The sequence below is a fragment of the Tachysurus fulvidraco genome, chromosome 6, assembly GCF_022655615.1.
Source record: "Tachysurus fulvidraco isolate hzauxx_2018 chromosome 6, HZAU_PFXX_2.0, whole genome shotgun sequence".
Taxonomy (NCBI): Eukaryota; Metazoa; Chordata; class Actinopteri; order Siluriformes; family Bagridae; genus Tachysurus; species Tachysurus fulvidraco.
Window position 1 is genome coordinate 13665720 of NC_062523.1, and position 25000 is coordinate 13690719.

The 25000-nt window shown below is 40.2% G+C and overlaps 1 protein-coding gene across 6 annotated transcripts in view; it reads right to left on the bottom strand.

Moving 5' to 3' along the window:
• Positions 1 to 25000, bottom strand: part of tanc1b (tetratricopeptide repeat, ankyrin repeat and coiled-coil containing 1b) — a 107951-nt gene that overhangs the window by 53596 nt on the left and 29355 nt on the right. For 5 of the 6 annotated variants that reach the window (XM_047815174.1, XM_027164442.2, XM_047815175.1 and 2 more), the window contains 4 exons: positions 24725 to 24925; positions 16920 to 16994; positions 2926 to 3047; positions 891 to 1077 (listed from right to left, as the gene is read on the bottom strand). In XM_047815174.1, coding sequence (XP_047671130.1) covers positions 891 to 1077; positions 2926 to 3047; positions 16920 to 16994; positions 24725 to 24925 — 585 coding nt within the window. The remainder of the gene's footprint in view (positions 1 to 890; positions 1078 to 2925; positions 3048 to 16919; positions 16995 to 24724; positions 24926 to 25000) is intronic. The other variant, XM_047815177.1, reaches the window with a different exon arrangement.

The following is a 25000-nucleotide window of genomic DNA, read 5'->3' on the forward strand; positions in this document are numbered from 1 at the left end:
AAGAATTAAACTAAAACAGTAGCGATTTAATCTTGATCGTTATTAGCAGAAACCTTTTTTGGCACTTGCCAGATGTTAGAAACAGGAAAACCGCTCATTTAGATTTGACCATTGGTGCGACTATGACTGATTTAGGGAAACGATACCCATTATGAACATTTCTATTTCTTATAAAAGTAAATATCTTTGCACAAGAAATATCTGTATAATAATAATGTGAGTATGATCAAACCTTATGATGCACAAATCTCAAAAGATTAAAAATAAACAAATAAATAAAAACCATGACACACTAGCTAATAGAATTCCTACTAGCAATACACATCCTTTAACATACATACTGGGAAAAAATCTAACAAAAAAACAATGTATTACTTTTTGATCCACATCCAGATGCTTGACGCACTCTTTATGCACATGCATAAAGCAAATAAACTTCAAAATGTCACATAAGCCCTAACATTTCTTAACTCAGATTTTCGCCAGCAGTAGTACGGAAGATCTCCGTTACGTCTCTACAATAATCCACAGCTAATAGGAGACTGATTGAATAACCCTGTGTAAAGAAAATAACTAAGCAAAAGAACAATAAAACCTCATCTACTGGGTTTGAATGTCAGCACGTTGTAATAGAATTTGTGAATGTAGCTGGGAACTGCCACAAAGACTGTTGCTGGCAGAAGTGCCTGTGCGTCCGTTTGTGTGTGTGTGTGTGTGTGTGTGTGTGTGTGTGTGTGTGTGTGTGTGTGTGTGTGTGTGCGCGCGCGCGCATGTGTGTAGAACACCATTCTTGAATAAAGCAGAGAGCTGATAATGGTGGTGCTGCTGAGCTACACATGTTGAAAAAATAACTGTGTGTGACCGAGTGTGTGTGTGTGTGGGTGTGTTACCTATAATGCCGCTGTCCTTGCTCTCTAGCGTGGAGCTAGGGCTGGTGATTGTGCCGCTGGGGCTGCGTTGGCTGGCATTGGGACGAGTGGAGCTGTTGTTCAGAGTGGAGCATGGGCTGTCTGTACACGCAGATGCTGTACTACTGGTCAGAGTGGAGCAAGGACTCACTCCCTGATTCACTGAACACTACACACACACACAAACACACACATACAGATACAGACAGAGAGACACACACACACACAGGCTTTTAAGCTTTGATGTTTTATGCACACACACTGTTAAATCTGATCATGTAAGCGCTGGTATCTTTTTCAGCCTTCTGATAATACTGAGAGAGAGAAGCAGGGAGAGAGAGAAGACTTTATGACTACAGAGGAATGGTCTACAAAATTAAGCTTACAGATAAATATCAAAGCCTTGAACCAATAAACTACATGCCGATCAACAGATTCCCTTTTGAGGCAAATGCTGAGAGTTCACTTTGAGTTCAGCCTTTTTTCACACTCCAAACAGATCCAGCAACATCCACTGTTTGAGCAAATAAATCAGCTTCTCATTAGTCACATAGAGACACATGTTTGGAGTAAGATCACTCACCATGTTATTCATCATCCAAAACAAACCAAGGACAAAACTGCTCGAAGTTAAAACCATCAACAAAGCTCTGTCTTGATTCTAATCTCTGCTCCACGTCCAATTAGGCAGCAGCATCGGATCAAAATAGAAAATACAGCTATTTTGCTATTTCAGTCCTAAAGCAAGTGAGACGGTTAAAATAAATGAAATTGAATGTACCGTTAGGGAACTTGGTGTGATATTCGTTTGAGAAATATTTCACTACATCATTTCTCAGCCTGTCCCTTTACAGCTAGAAAATAAAAAAGCAAACTTTACTGTATCTTCTCATGATATTTTGAATCAGACTGAAAACTTATGAAAATATTTGAGGTCTCAAACTTAAATAAAGCTGCCACTGATAATTGCTCAACATAATCTGGATGTTGTCGAAGTTTCTGGATGTTGTCTGTATTAACCAAAAAGTTTACACCCAAAGCCCCGGGACCAATCTTGACACCTCATTATCATTTCCAGTAAATAGTTTTTGAATATTCATTTAAATAAACTAAACTACTGAACAAATGAAATGAAAAAATATCAACTGTAATTTTAGGATTAAGATCAATTTTATAGGGGGAAAAAAATTGTGTACTTTAAATAAATAGGTTGTACAATAAGCCCTGCTTCATGCATGCTCAATGGTTAAAGGAATAGAAGTAAAGGAAATTACATCAAGGAAATATATACTTTACTTATTAAAATAACTACTGTTCATGATCGAGGTCACGTACCAGGACAAACTTTGCTCTTGAATTTTAATCATCTCCAAATTCCCAACATTCCCTTATATAACATTAACAACATTTAAAAATAGTCTCCAATAGCCTTCTGGACATTTAAGATGTACTGAGTCCAAACTGAATCCACAAGCAGTAGATTTAAAGGCTTCTTTTGCTTCTTCCACACAGTTACAGACTAATTATCTCCCAGTTGCATATAAGCAAGAGCCTTCGCAACACATTCCATTTCCTTTACACACTCTCCAGTTTATCAGAGGACAGATCAATGAAGAAACATTGAGCTACACAACTGAACACAAATCAATAAAGTGCACTCCTGAAACACAATGCAGCACAAGCGCATGCTCGCACCTGGGCAAAGTTTCTGAAAACCTTATTTTAAGAGAAAAGGCATTCCAGTGAGTCTATAATCCAGCTCCACTGATCATCTCTTCTTGTGCACTCAAACAAGTCTGCCACTTTGACCCCCGGCTTCCTCTGGCTATAAGTGTTGTTTAACTTTGATAGGAAGTCACAGAAATGAGCCTCGCTCTCTCTCCATCTATCTATCCGTCCATCTATCTATCAATCCATCCATCTATCTATCCGTCCTTGTTCTGTCTCTCTCATCCCCTCCCCTTCCCATGCTTCTTCTCTATTCTCCACAATCAGCTGCAATAGGAAAATAAAATACCTTCTTTTCATTTTTCTCGTCCATAGGTATGCGTGTAGAGCCCGGGATGCCTTCACCCAGCAAGAAGCCCAAGCGTGTCATCAACTCCTGAGTGGCGGGGGAGGAGCCAGGAATGGCTGGCTCTGAAACACAGACAGATAAACAGAAGGGAGGGAGAGAGAAGGGCAAAGAGGGACAGAAAGAACGTGAAGGGCAGAGAGACAGCAGAAGAGGGAGAGAGAGAAAGAGAGAAAGATAGAGTGAGAGCGACAGAGAGAGAGAGAGAGAGAGAGAGAGAGAGAGAGAGAGAGAGAGAGAGAGAGAGTGAGAGGGACAGGGGGGGGGGGGTCGTCAGTTTCCCATGCATGAATTGTGCTTTGCCATGATTCTATATTGTTTTATTGAGAGCGTGCTTGAAGCTGGAGTGACACACACACATACATATACAGTATATATATACATACACACATACATACATACATACATACATACATACACAAACACACACACACCTTTGTGAGGACTTGCACTGACATAACTATTAATTCAGCAATATTATTTTCTTCTTCTTTTTTGTAAATAAGTTTCTTTTTTTATCCTTCCACATCCTTTGTATCAAATGAAATTGGTCCCTAAGCAGTTATAAAAACATGCCCACATACAGCACACACTCCTCATTGAGGATGCACAAGGCATTGTTGAGGTCTCCAGTGTGAGTGCACTGTTTGACTGTTTGCGGTCTAAGCTCTTCAAGACAGGAAGAGAATATTAATGTGTGAAGGTGGCCCTCAGCGCCGCCGTCTGTCACCACGCACAGCAAGCCCAAGTATGACTGTTATGCACCATCAATCTACATCTGAGCTTGTTAAGGATTTCCCAAAAACATGTGACTGCAAATGTGTGCACGATCAAAATAAGCTGTTTCTACTGTAGAAGTCCAGATTTAGATCACACTTCAACAGCTGAGAGGCAGCCACAAGAGATCATCTTAACTTGAATGTCAAATATCATATTACAACACACACTCGCACACTCGCTCGCTCACACGCTCGCTCACACACACACCACACTCACACCACACCACACACCACACTCACACACACACACCACACTCACACACACACACACACACCACACTCACACTACACACACACACCACACACACACCACACTCACACACACGGATAGCAAATCAGAGTAATTCCCTATTAAATGTGCTGATATTTTATCTCAGTGAACTCCAACACTAAATGAACCTTCATAAAGGAGTGACGAAAGTATTCAGTCATCATCCTCTAGCACGGACCCAAACACAAAACCCACCCCATCACATCCCACTCTCACATATTAATACCACTGACAGCCCATCAAATTACCTTATACCCCCCTTCTGGAATCTAAGGCAGCTGCACATCAACTTGAAACACAATCACCTGGTAGAAAATAAAAAGCAACACCTGCATACAAAAGACCAAGAGATCAATCATTAATATGCAGATTTCCATTATATACAATCAGGTCTTTAGCTCTTCAATGAGGAATACATACTGTAGCTCTCAGCACTGAAAAACGTGTCGTTAGTGTGATGCACCACAATAGGGGTTTGTGTGTAAAAGAGCTAGGAGGAGAAACTGAACAATCTCATTACTCACATCACTGCTGCTCAGAAACTAGGCACATAAACATCCGTGGAAAAGTGGTCTAATATCCACTCTGCAATTACGCAACCTTAATTAAACTACCAGAATCATCATAATCAGCATGTGCTTTAAAACTGTTATATTTTAATTTCAGCCCTTTACTGTACTATACAGCAATACCTGCATTGCAATAACTCATTCACATGCAGTACAAATTTCTCTCTCTCTCTTACTCTCTCTCTCTGTCTTTATAGCATACACTGAAGCACAGATTCCTTCCCTCCTGTTCAGAACAAGAGAACCACCTGTTACTACAGCAACAAGCAGTTAACAAATGCGTTTTGACTACCCACAGAGAAAAGCTAAACACGAGCAATAGTATGAATAACTAATTAACATACAGAATTGTTCGAAAATTCATGTGTACATTAGCAAGTATAAAAAGCCTCATCCATAATTCATCTGAATATACGAGCTACAGAATCAAAGTACGGTGTGTGTTATGCTTTATGTTAACAAATGTGAATTTATTCTTTCAGCTGATTGTGGTGATTATGTTTGGGAATCCGGTAATGGTTTGCAAAACGTCTTTTGACATTTTGACATTTAACTTTATGCTGATTGTAAAGTATAAGCAGGTGTTTTTGCTTGTTTGTTTAGGTACTCCTATACTGTCAGAGTATATAACATACGGGGATTGTTTGACTACAGAGAAATCACACCGCATATATTGGCTACATAGAATGGAAAATGTAATGATGTCTCCAATTCAGAACACATTTACAAGAGGACGACCACCGGGAAGTCCAAACGGCTTTGAAGCCATTCAGCATCATGAGACAAAATATATTGATCCTGGTCAAGATCCTAGAGACTTCAAAGCACTTTTGTATGTCTGTCTGCCAAATGATGTAAACGTAATGTAAATGGTCGATTAAACATACTTCCTCCTTAGCCTGGTACTGCCAATGGCCTCTGGAAGTGACTGTGTGCACATTGTGGCGTTAACCAACACGCCTGATCACCTGAAGCACAAGGGCTTCACATAATAATTGACATGAAATTACACTTGGGTTTTAATAAACCCTGATTAGAGTGAGTGGCAGTTCACCCCTTTCCAGGTCTTGCTAAATCATATTCCAATTTGCATTTCATTACTTTATGTGCTCCATCATCATCATCAACAACATTAATATCTGGTTCTATGTGGATTTAACAGGAGATAGTCTGACACGTCCTTGCACTGGCCATTGGTGGAGTCGCTGGGAAGCAAGCAAACAAATCTCGTTAAGGATTCTGTGAGGGATTGAGCTGTCTGGCCCTGCAAGGTGAGCTGAAATGGATTAATTAGTTTTAAATATTTTGCTGACCCCTGGGCTATTTCATTTCCCTGTTGTCATCTCATACACACTACGTTAGGTTGCCATCATGAGACTCAGCAAATCTGGATTTTTTATCTTGCAGGTATGATGATATCTCAGATGGTGCTTGTGTATAAATATAATCTGTGTAGGCATTATCAGCATAGAGACGTTTGACTGTCTGATAAAACAAGTAAGGATGGCCGAAACGGAAACATTTTAGATGAAGACTCTGTGAAACAACTTGCTTTCATTTTCCAGGGAAAGGAAATGACAGGTTTGCTCCATTCTGTGAGTTAGCACCTAGAATTATACAAAGTCAAACTCTCATTATATTTTATAGTCCAATGTAAGCAAACCATGGTGAAATTCCTCAGCACAGAAACTGCATTCAGTCCTGAACCAAAACTACTTGCCTAAAAAACAAAAAGAGAATAGAAATTTGGATTCCATGTACATAATTATACTTGCTTTGGGTAGTTTTGTAATTTGTCTTGTCTACCTTCTAGCTGTATTACTGATTAAATAGTTTCACAAGTTCATACCCCTCAACCAATTACTGTCTGAAACCAAAGCAAATTAAATAGCAAACAAAGCAAATGTATAACATAAATCCACGCTGAGAACATAACATCAACCTCTTCAGATCCTTTTTACTCAAGGCACAAACACCTGAACCTGACACTGACTGTCGTGTCAGCCAAATTTTTTTTATTTATTATTTTGATTTGTTTCAGAAAAGCTCAAGAAAGTTTGAACATGAGCTCACAGTGTTTTTCTGTTACATTGTGCATACTTTAAAGTCCAGCTACAAGAGGATGACACAGGAGTGCCATGATGGCAGCAGCCTAGCCTGTGAGGGAATGAGAAGCTTTTCTACAGTATATAAGACAATCATTCCAAAGCTTGCACGCTTAACAGCTTGGTGTAGACGGTGATAATAGTAAGAAAGAAAATTCAGAACCCTACATTAAATCTCTTGGTTGTTGTGAAGACTGCATTCAGTCAGCTACTTGTTCTCACTGACAGCTGTGGTATTTATTAGCAGCATAATGAATACAATCAAAACTAATATGCATATTAAACATAATTGGCTAATCAAAGTCAATCAGCATTCGGTTGCTTTGCATCCTAACGGCAAAGTTGCATGAAGGAGCAGTTGGAATTTTAGGTGAGGAATCAGTTCTACACTCTAGATGAAAATCTGACACTATATAACGCAGCCTGTTAATAAGAAAGTCCACATATCACAAGCAGTCAGTGCATGAATGTGGCATGCTACGTACAGAGACTGTGAGATATATTTACTTGTCTATATGCCTTTGGTTGCGATAATTGTTGTGACATCAAAATGAAGTTTACATTTACATGTGTATGACTCTTTAGCTGAATGTTCTAGATACTCAGAGCTTTGCACACAAGCTCCATCCAGGCTTGACATAGTCTCTGAGATGTACATAAACCTGACAGTTTAACAGACATATCAAATCCTTAACAGACGTGTCAAAAAGCCCTGGTATGACTCCTGAACATTACCCGAAGCCAGACGAAAATCAGAGCTCATATCCAATCATGAAACATTGGTACATTACACAGTCTTTCAAAAGAGCTTCAGTTATGACAATACTTGTCTTAATCAGGCTCTGATCGTGGCCGATACAGTCGAGATGTGACAATTCTCCAGTCAAACAGGGCATGCTTAGTGCAAACCATCCAAAGCAACACAATCCTGCAGTTTTACTGACTGCAATGAGATAGTGACTGACTAATTTAGGGTCATTATCTGGAGTTAATTAACCTTAATTAACACATAACCGCTGCAAACTCCTCTCAGAACGAGCTCCATTGCCAATACAAGCACATTAATGTAAAAGTCCAATGCTCATTCTAATTGGAGGCATTTTTAGACAGCACTGCTCAGTTTGAAATGTCCAGCTGTCACCTTTCAAACAGATGCAGAAGCAATATTCATCAGTTTTGGACGGTGGAGTAAAATTCACAAAACTTCACTTCTGATGCAAAAAAAAAACGTTCGATCCGTGTGTCAAGAGCCACAGCTTTGTCCTAAAGAACAGATAAAGGTTTTAGATCAGAGTAGCATTGTTTTTTTTACAGCACCAGTTCATTCCTCAGCTTGGGTAATGCTGCCAGACCTACTCTGGATGTGAGTCCAGTTAAGTCACCATTCTAAAATGTCATTTTTGCCCTCTGTGCATTTGAGATACAAAGTGAAGGGGGGAAAAAACCTTTGTTCATATATTGTTAACAATAAGCTAGCCAGCTAACTGTCAAAAGTGAGGTACATGTTCTTCCTCAAAACAGAGAACTGCATGTTAATTGATGCGTTGCAATAATAATATATACAGCATAACTCATTTAAAACACTTGTTCTTGGTTTAGATGATGTATTCTTTCTTTGTTTTTTTTTCTTCAATCGGAAATATCAAGTTATGTAATTAGGCTCGGGAGCCATGTTGCTTATGTTACCCTTGACCAGGATAAAACATTACTGACGGTTAAACGAGCAGATAAATAGTGTTTTTTAGCATAAAAACATTATCAGCACACTAGAATTGATTATAATAATTGCATTGTGTTTCAAAGAAATGCTAAACAATTTCTTTGTGTACATCTACTATTGTAGATGATGAAACAAACTGCTGCTGTATCAACACAATGAGTGAGCAAAAAATGTTCGTTTCATGCGTGTATGAAATGAAGCCAACATCTGGTAACTGCTTACAGCAGCAGCCAGCTACATCCTCTGTAAAATCAAACCTAGCTTGACTTCTTGTAGCAAACAGCAGGAGAACACAGTGGAGGCAGCCAGGTGGAAAATGACTGCCGGCGCAAAGAGTTTGAGTTGGTGTCTTTCTTATGCTTAAAATGATCTCCTTCTGCTCATACATCCATTACTGATGCGTGCTTCTGCATGGCATCGGATGGGAAAATGAAGCTATGAGAAAGAAAGAATGTGAAGATGGATGAGACAAAAACATCATTATCTACAGCCTTGCTGGTTTACTGGCAGTTAAAGTTCTTTCTCTTGCAGCACAGAGGTAGTGTGTTTGTGATGAAGTGGAGTGTATGAGCTCTGAGAGGCCGTCTTATCACTGTCCTATTTATGTGTTGGTTTGCACTTGTGCGTGAGAAAGAGAGTCGGCTGGCTTTCATTAGGAACTGGGTTTACTTTATAAAACACCAAGTGCTTTAATGAACGCTTGATGAATGCAGTATTTCGTCTTTCCTGCTTGTGCTCGGAAGATGTGAAGCTTACAGCTGCCATAGTTAATGGGCCGGGTGCTCTGGAGTGAAGGAGAAGCGAGGGAACTCTCGACTCTAGACGTAAATCCCCACATTTGATATCCTTCTCAAGAGCTTCAAGAAACATACTGTACTAAAGCACAAACTCTATGATTAATGCCCGGTTGTCAATCTGGTCCACTGGAGGGAAGAAACACACTAGTGCAGTCACAATCCTTGCTGGCAGCAGCTGTAATTAGACAATAAAATAAAAGGGATTGTATAAAAAACAGAGTGAGATATCAGTGCCGTGGTTGGTCTAATTTGCTGGTCGTATGTCTCCTGCATCGTGCTACTTAGTAAAAAAAACAGCTTGGTAAATCAGAGCTATCTACTGCCTCAAGGCTTTCTATACACAGCCTGCTAGACTAAAAAGATTTGGGGTTTTTTGGACTGCACAGTTTTTTCAGTTTTCTCTTATGTCGTTGGCTTCTTGGTAATTAACAACAAAAGAGCAAGAATTTATATTTCTGCCATCTTTTACACAAGTTGGCACAGCTAAAGACGGTTAATGACGTGCATTTCATTTGAGATATTCAGAAAATGAAGCTCTCGAATGAGCTATCGTTTTTTTGTTTTTGTTTTTTACAAATCAACCGAGCACAAGCTTCTCTAGGTTCCGGTTTATAAATCACAGTCAAATGATGACAGCAAAAAATGTGTTGTATACATTAACTCATTGCAGAAAAAAAATTAAGCAAAAAATGTAATAAAAATATCTAAAATCTCAGATACAATCAGCTCACTAGCATTTAGTTGTTTCTTTTGTGTTAATTACCCATTAACAAGGTCAGTAATGTTGAAGACATTAGAAATAATGAAATAAACAACAATGAACAAGTCAATAGCCGCTTATTATTAGCTTATTATAAAAGTATATACACTGTACCTGCAAGTGCTCTGTGTTGAACAGCAGCAAAGATATTAAGGTTATTAAGGTTTATAAAGGATTCTAAGGCTAAAAGGAAACCTACAATAGGAGATACATATTTTTCTGTTGATCTGAAACTGCAAAGATCAGAATCTCTTCTCTTCTACACTGCATTAACCTGGCTTCTGTTTTTCCCGTCTTCCTCAATCGTTCATTGATATTTACACATTAAACCTTAAATCTTTCATCGCCCATAATTGCCTTTTCTTAATATACCCCTCTAACTTTTGTTAAGTAGAAGTCCACATCTCCTTTTGGCTTTTCATCTCTCTCTCTCTCTCTCTCTCTCTCTCTCTCTCTCTCTCTCTCTCTCTCTCTCTCTCTCTCGCTCTCACTACCCCCGCTCTCTACCCCCCCCCCCCTCTCTCTCTCTCTCTCGCTATCCCTCTCCCTCTCTTGCTCTCCCTCTCTCGTGCTCTGGCCACAGCTGTGCAAGTATATAATCCTGATTCTATCTGAATGAGAAGTTTGGGCTGCGGAAATGAGAACCTGCTGAAGGGTTGAGGCAAATTAATTCAGCACAGCATACACACTTCTCTACTCTCACCTCTCTCTTGCCCATCCTCTCATCACTTAGTTTCCTGCAAAAGAATTCAACTAATCACACAATCCATGCAATCCACACATGCCTCACTATCACCCACACACATACAAACATGCAATCTGCTCAGTACAGACTAGAGCATACTGACATATTTCAGATTACAGCAACTTTTACACAAGTGTCCCTGAATGTGTGTTTGTGTGTGGAGCGATGAACAGATAAACAGATGTGCACTTTTCCACATGGAGCTAGAAACGAGTTTGCATCTGGAACTAGCCACCAAGATGAATGTGTAAAAAAAAAAACAACAACAACAACAAAATTTTTCAGGAAACAGGAGGGGTGAAAGTAGTGAGATAGAAATAGAAAAAGAGAAGAAAAAAGTGGATTGACAAAAACACTGGGAGGTTGAGATAATTACAGACATTTAGAGTGAGTACAAAATCCAGACCACAGCTGATACAAATCAGACAACTGCTGCATGTCTGTCTCTCAAACACACACACACACACGCACACACACACACACACACACACACACACACACACACACACACACACACACACACACACACACACACACAGGTTCCATGTATCAAAGAATGCACTGCCCAAGTGCCTATGAAATTCTATCTTCCTTCAAAGCTGAACAAAAGATGTTCTCATTTGCCAACCTTGCACCTCAGTGACTCATTCAGTCTCACACACACACACACACACACACACACACACACACACACACACACACACAAACTTGCTCATGAATTTTCTGTATGGCACACTGTTTTCCAGTGGACAAAGCTCTGCACTGCATGGCTCAAACCAGCATAAACTATCTTCACCAAAAGTGAAGGTTGAATGATTTTCTTCTCAGTAACTGCAGACTGGAGACAAATTAAAGGAAAACCAACACAGAAGTGGTTTTCACACTGGGCACGTTTGCAGTTGCAGTCTGAATCAGAGTGCGATTGTTCCCGGTGTCCCTGCAGTGTCGGTATGGTTGCAGACACATTTGATTCTACTAAACCCTGGTGTATTTGTGTTGCATCAGAAACACACATACAGACCATGACTCGCCATATTTGTAGGGGTTTTTTTGGTTTTTTTAGTGTTTTGGTGCTATTATGCACAATAAGGCATCACATTTATTCTAGCAATGTTCTCTGGCCACTCATGGTACACGTGTATTGTGGAAACTAATGACATTGTTATCAGCTAAAAGACGTGCACAGGTTAATTTACTTCCTGAACACGTTTGGAACGGAGTATGAGTTGTCAAACAATGACTTGAGTCAAACTACACTGCCAGTGTGAAAGCCCCCAGAGTCTAACTAAGGTGTTGGATCAGCTGCCAGAACAGCTCGAACACATAATGGCACAGACTACATGTCTAAGGAGGGAAGAACATCATTCTTCTAATATATATTCCCTCAGTTGGCGTTTGGAAGATGGAGAGGGTGAAGAATGCAGTCCAACACCTCACTCTAAACTTTTTGGAATGCTGATGAACAAATGATAACAGTAAGTGAGCACCTGAGATAAAACCTAAAATAACACTCGGTTCTCCTGGAGCCTGCCAGAGGAAGAGATGAGAGAGGATGAATCTAAATCTCTCAGATAACTTTAAGCTCATGTGACAATGAACAGAGCTGTTCCTGTAGCTAAAGCATAGCAAAGTCAAATATTTTAGCAGACACTAAGGGCATCATTTCCACAACTACAGTCTGCCGAGCAGAACCTGCTTACAGATGAGCCAGAATATTTGCGCTGGCAGAAATTCCTCACAAAAGACACAACAGTGGCTGATTCTACAAAATACAGCAAAGCATAAATATGCTGTGACCTTTATGTGTACCATTAAAGTTGCCATTGTTGAGCGATTTAACCCTCACTGCTTTAGGGGCCCCGCATCATGGCTGACCCAGTGCTACAGTATGACCCCAACTGCAGAATATGCGAAGAAAGAATCTCACTTCAATTAAGGCTTCTACTTCTACTAAAACAGATCACCCATCAGAGTTCACCTCAACCATCAAGGGTTCAAAATGTAAACATTTTCATGTATTAAAAACCTTTCTGAACAGTAAAGTACATGATCAAAGAAGCACAAGACGGCACAGCAGGCAGCACTGCAATCTTGCAGCTCCAGGTTCCAGGATTCGAACCTAGCCTTGGGTTACTGTCAGTGTTTACCATCCAAAAACCTGCCAGTAGGTGGATAAGTTAATTGGAGGTGTGTGCGCAAGAATACAGTTGTCCAATGAGTTGTCCAATGTGGTGGAGGCCATGTGGTGCGCTCTGGTCAACGTTCTGCTGGGAAACCTTGGGTACTGGCATTTATGTACATTTATGGCATTTGGCAGATGCTGTTATCCAAGATGACTTATATTTTTACCTCATTTTACACAACTGAGCAAATAAGGGTTAATGGCCTTGCTCTTGCTAACTGTATTCCCTAATGGCAGTGACATCTTTCACAGGGTAATGTGCTCAGCCACACTGCAAAAATTGTTCAGGAATGAATTGAGGAACATGACAGAATTTGGCCACCAAATTTCCCAGATCTCAATCCAATCCTGGACAAAGAAGTCCCGATTTCATAATTTCTAGATCTGCTGCTAACTTCTTGGTGCCAGATATTGCAGCACACCTTCAGAGGTCTTTTGGAATGCATGCCTCATCAGGTCAGAGGTGTTTGTTTGGCACAGTGGGGGACCTACACAATTCTGCACTATTACTGGGTCTCCAGTTAAATGTAAGGAAGGATGTGAACAGTGATCATATTGGCTGCTTTGTACAAAGGTGAGTTTTTTGTCATGTCTAAACTCTTCTGTGGTCAGATGAGACATGTTGATGGATATCATCTAAAGGTATTGCACAAACTTGTGGAGTTCATGTCAGCTTTAATGCACACGGTTATTAAAGGATATTAGAGTACAAAACAAATACTAAGAGGTTCTGATTCATTTGAATATTTCAAATGTTTTACTTTTCACCTGCGTTAAATGTTAATACAATAATTTGTAAGGAAAATTGTTAGAATAAAAAAAAATATATATTTATAAAATTTAAATTAAAGCATTTTCACAAGTGCTCGCAGACTTTTTGACCCCACTGTATGTATATGGGATTAAATGTTGTTCCAGATAATGATCAACATCTAATCAAAGGCTCCACAGTCTCACAACTGGCCTCTGCATATAACTGTATTCCTCTTTAACCAAGTGCCAGCTTCCTAATGATAAAGGGAATGAAGGTCTACAGCTCTGTCAGTTAGCAGTCAAACACCTGGGTGTCTGGCATTCTACCAAACCGGCTCAGGAAATGAGCAGTCATTACTGAATATTTACACTGAGACTAATAGGGCATTATTGAATGCTATTACTGAGCTATGTAAACTTATTCCACATTGTTAGTTCTTCAGGCTAAGAATTCCTTCAGTAATGGCAGGTAATGGAGACGAAGCATGAGGAATCGGTAGAGGCTGTGATGCGTGGTGGTGATTCCCAGGAACAGCAGGGAGTGTTGGGAATGCCATGGGCTGCATTTCCTTCATGCTGTCCAACTTTAACAGCAGGAGAGATGCACCAGATCCTCTTACTGTGTTGCAGATATATAACTCACACACACATTTATTTTGTTAACCAAGTTGTTAGACACGTTACACTTAATTTTATATATTCTAAACATGCCTTCATCAATAGGTGGGTAGATTTGCTATGTTTATGCAATATCTGTGCATCCGTACATCACTAGTGAGTTTTTCTACAACACAATATTTTAACAACAAAAGAATAAGAACATCTCATCAACAAAAGAATTAATATGGAATTATCATGGCAGGCAGCAGAGGAACTGTTTATAAGGGTACAATAAGATTTTGTAATTCATCCAAATCACAGTGAAAGTCACACCAAGGTCAAATGTCTGAAACTGAATTGTTTTTAAGCAGATCAAGTGAAATTTACATTGGCATTTGGCAGATGCCCTTATTCAGAGTGACTTACATTTATCTTCATTTATACAGCTGAGCAATTGAGGGTTTAAGGGTCTTGTTTAAGGGCCCAGCAGAGGCAGCTTGGTGGTCCTGGGAAATCAAACTCACAGCGATCCGATCATTAGACCTATACCTTAACCACCGAGCTACCACTTTCCTATTTTCTATTCCTAAATCGTGTGTGTGTGTTAGTCACAAAACTACACTCCAATGAATGTTATATGTTGGGCTGTTTTTGTTTTAACATGAAACTGTAGCCAGGGGTCTTTGCAGATCCTATCTGAATCACACACAAAGTTAAGCATGGGAGACCTCCCATGTAAACATGCTGGCAGTTTGGTGTGTGTGTGTGTGTGTGTGTGTGTGTATGTATGTGAATGTATGTGCCGGTCTCAGGTTTCTCTCGATGTGTGAGGGCACCCAGAGAGCTAAAGGGGTGTGTCAGAAATGGAAGGAATGCAGCAAAATATAGCAGGATACTCTATATGCGGCCATGCTAAAAAACACTGACCGTTCCCGCATCCCACAACTATTCTCGTAGTCCAAATGCATTCTACACACATAGACACACACATAGAAGCACACACATAGACACACACAGTCTCAGATGACACACAGTGCACTGATCATCCACCTCAACTAGCCCTGAGGGCCTGACATCATGTCAGGGGTATGATGTGGCCGTGCCAGTGATGGAGCTGGCACAGACTGACGCTCTACTGGCGCCTCCCTGACAAAAACTCTTCTTAAAACACAGACAGCAAAATCGCACTTCAGAATTGTCTTCCACACACTAACAAGGCAACACACAACTGCACTTTTGTTTTGAAATACACTTAAACTGTCATTTTCCATAGTTAATAATGATTGCATTTCATCACTCAGCATCTGTAATACAACTCATTAGCTATCAGATGAGTGACTGTGGGAAAATCGTTTCTGTGCTGATCTGTCTTTATCGATGATGTATGAAATCCCCGTGCTGCCCTTACTAAGCCCCGCTCACACACTTTTTATAGACACAGGGAGCCATAGAGAGCTGAATATCTCTCATTGCCTTTGCTAAACATAACAGCTCTCCATTTAACTCCTCTAAGCTGCACCTGGCCCTAGAAAACATAATAAACATAACACAAAAAGGAGGAACATTTAACACACACACACACACACACACACACACACACACACACACACACACACACACACACACACACACACACACACACACACTCAGGAAGTATCAATTCTACTCAAGTGTAATTATTTCAACACAACTGCCCATGTACGAATACAAACATACTGTCCAACTGTGATCACACTAAATAACACTGGAACATACAAAAAGCAATTTCGTGTGGAACAACCACCACAGGATGCAATCACACACACACACTCACACACTCACACACAGATACACACCCAGATTAGCCTGTTTAAAATTAATCAAGAGAAACTGGAATAACTGAAGAAGAAAAAATTAAACAAATCTGTACTTGTATGAAAAGGTGTGGATAAATTGTGAGGAACAAAACACACCAGAACACACTGTTACCACAGTGAGGCTAGATATTTTCTAATAACAGCATATACTAGTGTGTTTTATTCCTCTTACGTCATACCACTTCACCAACAGTTTCCTTCTTAGTGGTGTTTCTATGCAAAGCACACTATTAACTATCTCACTTTATATTATTATTAACTCATCCCACACGTGCTGCTTATTCGGGAAAGTTGTGCTGTGACTTTGTCGAGCGATTGGATGTACGGTTTTACTGATATGAGGAAAAAAACTTGTCATGATGATATTTCATGGATCAACAATATTCAATAAGTGTCACAACATTTATGCTTGTTTACAGGAAGCAGCAAAACAATATTCAACAATACTTTTATTAACTTAATAATGCCCAGCTAGACACTCATTACTGTCCATGTACTATAACAAAGTCTGTCTGTGTTTTAGGAATACTGAGAATGCGTTGCAGTATTATAGGTTTAGCATTAAATGGCCCAGTCCTATAAATCAACAATGGCAATATAAATGTCTGTTCTGTAGTTTATTTGCGTTAGCATTTCTGACAGTGGTACCATAAAAATCCCTAGCACACAAACTGTTAAACTTTTCATGCTCACGCTGTTGACATAGGGTATAATATATAAATAAGGTGCTTAACTACGTCACTATGTACTGGATGTATGATTACACAATCATGTTCAAATATCAACACAAGCACACTCACCATCTTTTCTTAGTGCGGATGAGATGGTGTCTCCTGGAACTCGAGGACTCTCCACATATTTAGGTTTCCTGAGTCCTGTTCATGCAGAGAGGATAAGACAAGAGGAGAGAGGGCAAAAAACGGATCAGGATTCAGTGAGACGCCTCATGAAATGCTGGCTAAAACTTTTGACAAGGCATCAAATTGACTGGTGGGCGAGGCTTGGCAGAGTTCCCTCTCCCTTTGACACACACACACACACAAACGCGCACACACACAAACGCGCGCACACAACCACACACAAACGCACACACACACACACATAAACACGCACATAAACACGCACGCACACGCACACGCACACGCACACACACACACACACACACACACGCACACACGCACACACGCACACACGCACACACACACACACACACACGCACGCACACACGCACACACGCACACACGCACACACGCACGCACGCACACAAATGCACGGACGCACACAGATAGTAAGGCTGATTACACGGAGACTGGAATCTCCCCATCACACACAGAGAAAACCACTCTGGGAACAGAAACTTGAGGCAAACTACCACCACAATTTGCCTCAAGTGTGGGAGAGACTGTGTCAGTGTGGTCTTTTAATATTAATATCATGCTGCATGCCTCCTGATTTTTCTCCTGTTCCACTATTTCTCTACAGACTGTCACACACACACACACACACACACACACACACACACACACACACACACACACACACACACACACACACACACACACACAAAGAGAGCCATTGAATCTTGGCAAGGGAACTCTAGAGAACACTTAACATTTTACAAAGCCAAAAGGCTTTTGCCATGCTGAGTCAGTTACAGGCTTATTGGTTTTGTCATGTTGAATCAGTCAAAGCTAACCGATTTTCCCAACAATTCAGCTTAAAACCGCTGCGTGTACAAGCTTGTAAAACTCAGACAGATCACTTCAATGCCTGTAAAGTGCTCCGTTTTCCACTGTTTATTGTTAAGAACCACGGGAAACCCCAGACCTGGAGATATGGCCAAATAAAGTCATGAGTAAAAAAAAACTGCAGTTACTAGGAAAGGAACCTTTTAGTACTGTTGTGTCAAAACCAGGCGCAGAATGCCTCCCTGTAATCTGACTGTGTGGGAAAACCTGGTCCCAAGACAGACATAAAATGGATGTGAAGTTGGCTGTATCGTAGAATACCTTGCACTTTCTTTCTCCCTAACATTAATGCAGAAATATACATGACTTGACAGTAATGTGTGTCAGCTGTGCTGTAATCCTTTAATCCTCACAGTTACATGTTGATGGTTGGAGGGTGACAGCTGTGCTGTAGGGTCTGCTGCTGGAGACATGTAGTCTGTAAAGTAAGCGTCTGTAAAGTCAATCTGAGGTGCACTGCCCTCTATAGAGCAATACCATGAAATGCAACTCAACTTGAAACAAACAAACACACACACACACACACACACACACACACACACACACACACAAGTATTCAAATAAAGTTTGTCCAGTTATGTTAACATTACATCTGTGTAACGTACACTGTAATGATTAGTTTATGGCTATAAATAAAGACTATTTGTAGTGGTTTTGTTTCATTGTGGCACTATGTGGCACTGTTCCACAGACTCTGTGAAGATGAGACAATTGTTTGGAATCTGACTGAGTGAAACACACTTCATCTATTTGCCTCCATAAGCGCCCACCCGCCACACCACGTGATAGCATGGCTACCACTTGTGGCATTGAGCAGAGCACAAAATCACAAAAAACAAAATCACAACAAATAGTCTAATTTATAGCCATAAACTATACAGTGTACCTTACACAGATGTTACAAATGGTTCAAAAAATCTCCTCTCGTAGGTTGGCTTGAGCCAAATAATTGAAACCTAAACGCATGTGACTGGATAATCTACTACAGAGGATCTTTAGCCAGCAGCTAGTTGAGCCACCCCTGCTTTAGGTGTTTACGCTGTACTCAAAGATTATTTGTGGCATTGCCTTTAATCATTCATACCTCTGGATCTTTGCCCATGCTATTCATTACATCCATCCAATAATTGGGTTGTAATATTTTGAAGACAGATCATAAGTACACTACCTGCCAACTGTTCTTGGAATTGTTTCATTTTGTGTTCTGGTTTGAGTTGTGGATTGTTTGGATCTTAACCCAATCCCAGTAGATATACTCCTTGATCAAACAATCAGCGCTGGTTTATGGATGTCGGTGCCTCTCCAGGCGTCTGTGAGTTACGCTTATACATAAACCCTGTCTGTGTCTCAACAACTTTGGCAAAGCATAAAATCAGCCCATAATTTCCCAGGACCCAATGGCAGAAGACACTTCCTCACTCCTGTACTGTATCTACACGTCTCTCTTTCTTAAAAACTGTGGTCAGTGTTTATACCTTTATAGGCTCCCCGACATTATTTTTCAATGCATTCAGTTTGGTCCACCGAAACACTTCACCGAATTCATCCGGACTGCAGCCTGCTAGCTGAAAACTACTATCATATAGTATAGAAATGTTTTTTCTTTTTGGGGAAAAATAACAACGCTAAAAGCAGAAGCAAACATAGATCAACAACAACAGATCAGCTTCCTTTTTACTACAAAATCTATATTGGATAGCTGAAGGCCATCTGATATTCAAACTTAACAGTGGATAAAGTGTGTGAACATGTTCATTCCTTACAAATTTGCACCTGTGGCTAAATGCATACCAGCATCTGTGTGTGGAATTTCACACCTGCAGCCTGCTCACTTTGACACATTTCTCATGCTTAACAGTGGAATAGCAGCCATTTAAAAGGTGTCTTACACACACACACACACACACACACACACACACACACACACACACACACACACACACACACACACACACACTAATCAGACACCTTCTGGCTCCATGTGTAAAAGAGCAGCAATCCTAAGAGTTTGCACAGTTACAGAATTACAACATGGGAGAATGAATAATGAAACAGATGCTTAAAAAGAACGTGAAGAAGAGACGCAGCATTCTTCACCATGGACTATGACTTCTTCACATTTCCAGCTACCTCAGACACACAGTCCTCTGTATGATCCACAAAAGCCACAGGAAGAGAGCGAGCTGTGACAATACTCGGCTTTCTCCTTTCTCCCCTCTCTGAAAAATAGCACTCTTTAGTCCAGTGTGTCAAATAAAGGATTTGGAAAGACATGGCCTTTTGAAAACTCACTTTTGTCGAGGAACAGACTCATAAGCATGACTGCAATGGAGAACCAGTTTAGAGCAACAGAGTTCTATGAGCTACTCGGTCTCTACCAGACACAAACCAATCAGACCCTGAGCTGCATCCTAATATACCATCTAATTGCCCAGAAGGAAGCGTGCAGTTTGAGTGGGCCGGATTCGAGTTTCTCTCTTACTTGGGCATGTACATTATGTAAATTTGTAACGCCAGTTGGAGACCTCTTAGCAGAAGCACGCTTCTGTCTCCTCTAACTCTGGTCTGTCTTTAATGGTCACGTCTGTTATACTGCCTTTTTAAAAAGCTGCTTGCACTTGCATTTTACTGTGTTCTCTGAATACAAAGTTGGCTCAAAATGAGTCACAAAACCCAAATAACATACCAAGTGGTTTAATGGATGTGAGCTGGGTCTGAATGAAGGGAGCCAGACAGGCAGAAATTGCATAAAAATACACCTGCTTCTCTTAGGGACTCAGTCACAGTCCAGCTTCAATTTATAACAGTGCGGTAAATCTGGTGGCACAAGGAGAGATCAGGTCACCAGATTCACCACTTTCTCCCCTATCTGTATATTAGGCATCCACACACACACAAACAGAAGTCTTAGCCTCTAATACAGACATGGCAGTATTATGTATTCCCTCTGAGGATCAGCTCAACATCTCAAGTCAAGAAACTTTTATTGTCATTTCAACCATGTATATAGCTGTTGCAGTACACAGTGAAATGAGACAACGTTTGTCCAGGATCAAGGTGCTACAGTACATAAAACAAAGACATGGCTAGGACTTAGTAAGTAGTCCTAGCCATATAAAGTGTAACTGTGCAACCTGGTGCAAACAGTGCAAGACAAGACAGACAAGACAGTGCAGGACAAGACAGACAATACAGTGCAGACAAAAGACAAAATACAAAAACCAGACAAAAAAATACCAAAAAGACAGTATACAATCATATATCTGCTACAATCATACAGCTGAAATAGATCTGCTAAGACATTATTGTCAGCCAGAAGCCTGTGCGAGTTTGCCAGCCCTAGTGAGTTTGGCTGCGAATATCCTGGCTTCTTGCCACATGCATGGCTGCAAAAATGCCATGCAAGCTGGCCATTGCAGCAAACAATATGACCATGCTTTAAAGGCTCTCACATGTCTCCTGTGCAGGCCCTGGGTTGTTGAACAGAGGATTGATGATCAAGTCCCAGTACTGCTAAGCTGTCACTGCTGGGTCCTTAACCCTCTCTGCTCCAGAGGCACTGTATCATGACCCTGCATTCTGACCCCAAACTCCAGTTAGGAAATGCAAAGAAAAATTTCCCTGTGCTGTAATGTATATATGACTAAAAAGGCTTCTTCTTCTTCCATAAATAATAACATGAACAGAAAATAACAGTGGCAAAGCTACCTAATTATCTGTCTCCAACAGGAAACATAGGAGGAATGTCATACGTTCTGTATGATATAGAAAATACTGACAAGACAGATCTGCTGCCAATATAGTCTGCGATATTTCCCGATTCTCTTCATCTACTTCCACACTGGAAGATAGCATCAGATGTAGTAGCATAGAGAAAACAGGGTTTGTGAGTGGGAACTAACTGCCTCAAAGCCTCAAACGTAGGTGATGATACTAATTTGTCATTTAGCCTAATCTTATAAGACACACTTAGCCATCAAACAATCGTTCTATATTAATTACTTTGTGATGAAACACATTTATTAAACTGAAAAAGATGTACTGTTCTTATAACCCATTGATATTGACGCGGTTTAATTTGTCGTAATTACAAATTATTCAGCATCTTTGGGTTAGGCTGTATTATGAAACATGCATCAGGATAAATGTCATATTGTAGCTTTAATTTATCGTCTTAAGTTTCCTTAAAGAATCTCTCAAGCTAAACATGATTCCCCTATTAATTCTCATGATATTGTCTGAGGTGTTGCAGTAGTATATTCGCTACATAGATACTGTATACACAAAACCCTAAAACACAGATAAATGGGAAGAATGGTGAATCGTTTCTAAGCTGAGAATAAGAATTATGATCCTGATTCACCAGAGGGGGGCACTGTAGAGTTAACCAGCACCTGGGCTTTCTTTCCTTCTATTAAATTGAACCCCCTGCTAGCCTAGTAAACCAGTTAATTAAAGATACTTGGCCCTGTGAAACATCTGAGAGTGCCGTGCTGATGGAGAGCATGTGTCCCGGGCACTGTGTGTATTTAATTAGAGCACCTACTCCACATTGCATCAAATGGTGCAGATTAAACGAGGTTTACACAAAACATCCAGAGGCTTATAAAGAACTGAGACACAAAACTGCAAATGAACAGAAGAAAAGAAACTATTTCATCCACCCACACAAATCAGCGAGGTTCTTTAATCTGCTGATCCGAGTCTGTAGTAAATGGATGCTAGTGGAGAGCCTTCTGATGGGAGGTCACTTAAATCTGGGAGGAATTTCTCATACACAGTCTCTGCTCTGCTTCAGATTTGATTCTGATTAGATCTTGATCAAGTTTTATAGACATTAGAGCTGAACTAAGCAGCTATGCCATGCTTCCCTTTTACATCCATGAGGAACACAGGGACAGCCCTGTGTGCGTGCGTGCGTGTGTGTGTGTGTGTGTGTGTGTGTGTGTGTGTGTGTGTGTGTGTGTGTGTGTGTCTAGCTGGATGTAAGCTTCTCCCTCCTCCTACTGTTTTTAACAGCTCACTGCAAAGACACACACACAAAACTTCACAAATACATAACACAACACCACGTCAATCCTACCGACTGTCTTCTCCCACTCTTTTCCTGTCTCTCACATGCACTCACACACAAACAAACAAACGTACAAACATACACCAAGAAATGTGTCAGGAAAAACACCAATGCTGATATTTGAAATGTCCTGGCCTGTTTATTAGCAGCATCATATATAAAACTCCAGTTGCTATAGCTAAAATGCTTTACTATTTCTGCACAATTGCTCAGAGACCTCAATCAAATTCAACTCAATTTAAAGAATGACGTAAAAGTTTTCAACCTTTTTTTTTTTTTTTACAAAATGTCTAAGATAAAAGTTCTCACTTGAAATATGTAACTTTCATTAATCAACAACAGACTCAAAAATGCATGAAAAGCCAAGAGCTTAACTGTCTGTACGTGTAACACTATGCCTGTGGAAAGCCCCAAGCATTCGGATGTTATCACTGAGAAGTGTTGATCCAGCACACATGAGCCCCAGATGTAAACATGTAGCTAAAGTGGGTATGAAAGACACACTGCAAAACCTCCCACTAAACAGGTTTAGGAGTGAGGCAAGGCGGGATGTGTACAGCAGCTCCTAACTTGTGTGTAACATCAGGAGACACAAAACTAAACATGCTGGATCTGATATTATCTGATCTATATACATATATCTGTATCTGATCTGTGCGCCACATATTCGTATCTGTAATAACCCAAATAACTGTAGTTGTATCTGTATCTCTTTCTCTCATCACATCAAGTTCAAAATTGGTCTCTATAAATAAAACACGTAATAAAGTATATGTAAAAGTGTATGTTTTATCCAACCTGTTGGAGTTATTTTTCTGTTTTTCTGCCTACAATATTTTCTAACCAATTTAAAACAGTGAATTAATGTAGGATTTTAAGAATGTGGCCTTTGTTTGTCCTGAGAGTTCCATATCAGCCCATTCTGAATACTCTTATTTGTTTACATCAGTTATGCAGTCGCACTGCAGCAGAGTTATTCATCGAGATCAAGCAGTGTTTCCATCGCTTTTAGTCCTCTGTGTCTCTCTTTCATTCTGTCCTCTGTCCTTACTAGTCCTATTGATCTATAAAGGTCACCATGTGTCCAGCAAATGCCCAAAGCATTTTTACTCAATGACCACTTCATCAGCAGCAGGCCATTACCACTCACATCTCCACTGTTCTGTCCACACAAGCACAAGAGCCAGAGGTTTCTACCCTTCACCGTTTGCTATTAAGATCTCCAAAGTTGGTTAGAGGATATTTCAAAGCTTTTCAAATTAATGTTAAGTTTAGGATTAATTCACTGTCTGAGCTAGTTTTCAGTAGGCCAGTAGGATTCTCTGAGTGGTTTCGGTTAACCACTTGCTTAAGTATACGTTTAGATATGCAATGCTGAGCTTGAATCAATTTCCAGCCAGTTTTACCCCGTGTGCGTTTGGTTTATGCAGGTGATAAAACAGCAACAGCGCTATTTTAATGACTCAGTTGTACAGTTGTAAAGTGAAACAAAACAAAACAAAAAAAATAATAAAAAAATCTAGATGCAAAATGTTTAACACATAATAAAACAACAACAACAACAACAACAACAATAATAATAATAATAATAATAATAGTAATAATAATAATAATTATTGTATTTTTTGTTTAAAATTAAAAAAGTTTAAAATTTTCTTCTCTGTATTTATAACGAATTAAATAAATAAAAGGTACATAATCATCTCAACCATTTTCTTCCAATTTTAGTTTGCTAAATCAGGTCTTATTTGAATCCAAACAGCAGACAAACTGAAGGACTAACCTGGAGACTTTTTGCAGGAGCGTGAGGGCGCCATGTAGTTCTGTCTTGGCAACAGCGGTGAGGACGGCAGTGACATAGACACAGCTTTAGACAGTGACAGTTTCAGCCCGTCGTCAGGAGGGCAAGCCATGGCAGTGCTGGAATCCTGCACTCCACTGCCCAGTCCTCTCCTCTGTGCACTGAGCAAGTGCGGCTCCCCGACTGGCAGAAGAAAACAAGAGGCGAATACCAGTCAGCAATCAGCATTTCAGACTGACAGAATAAGATGAACTCTGC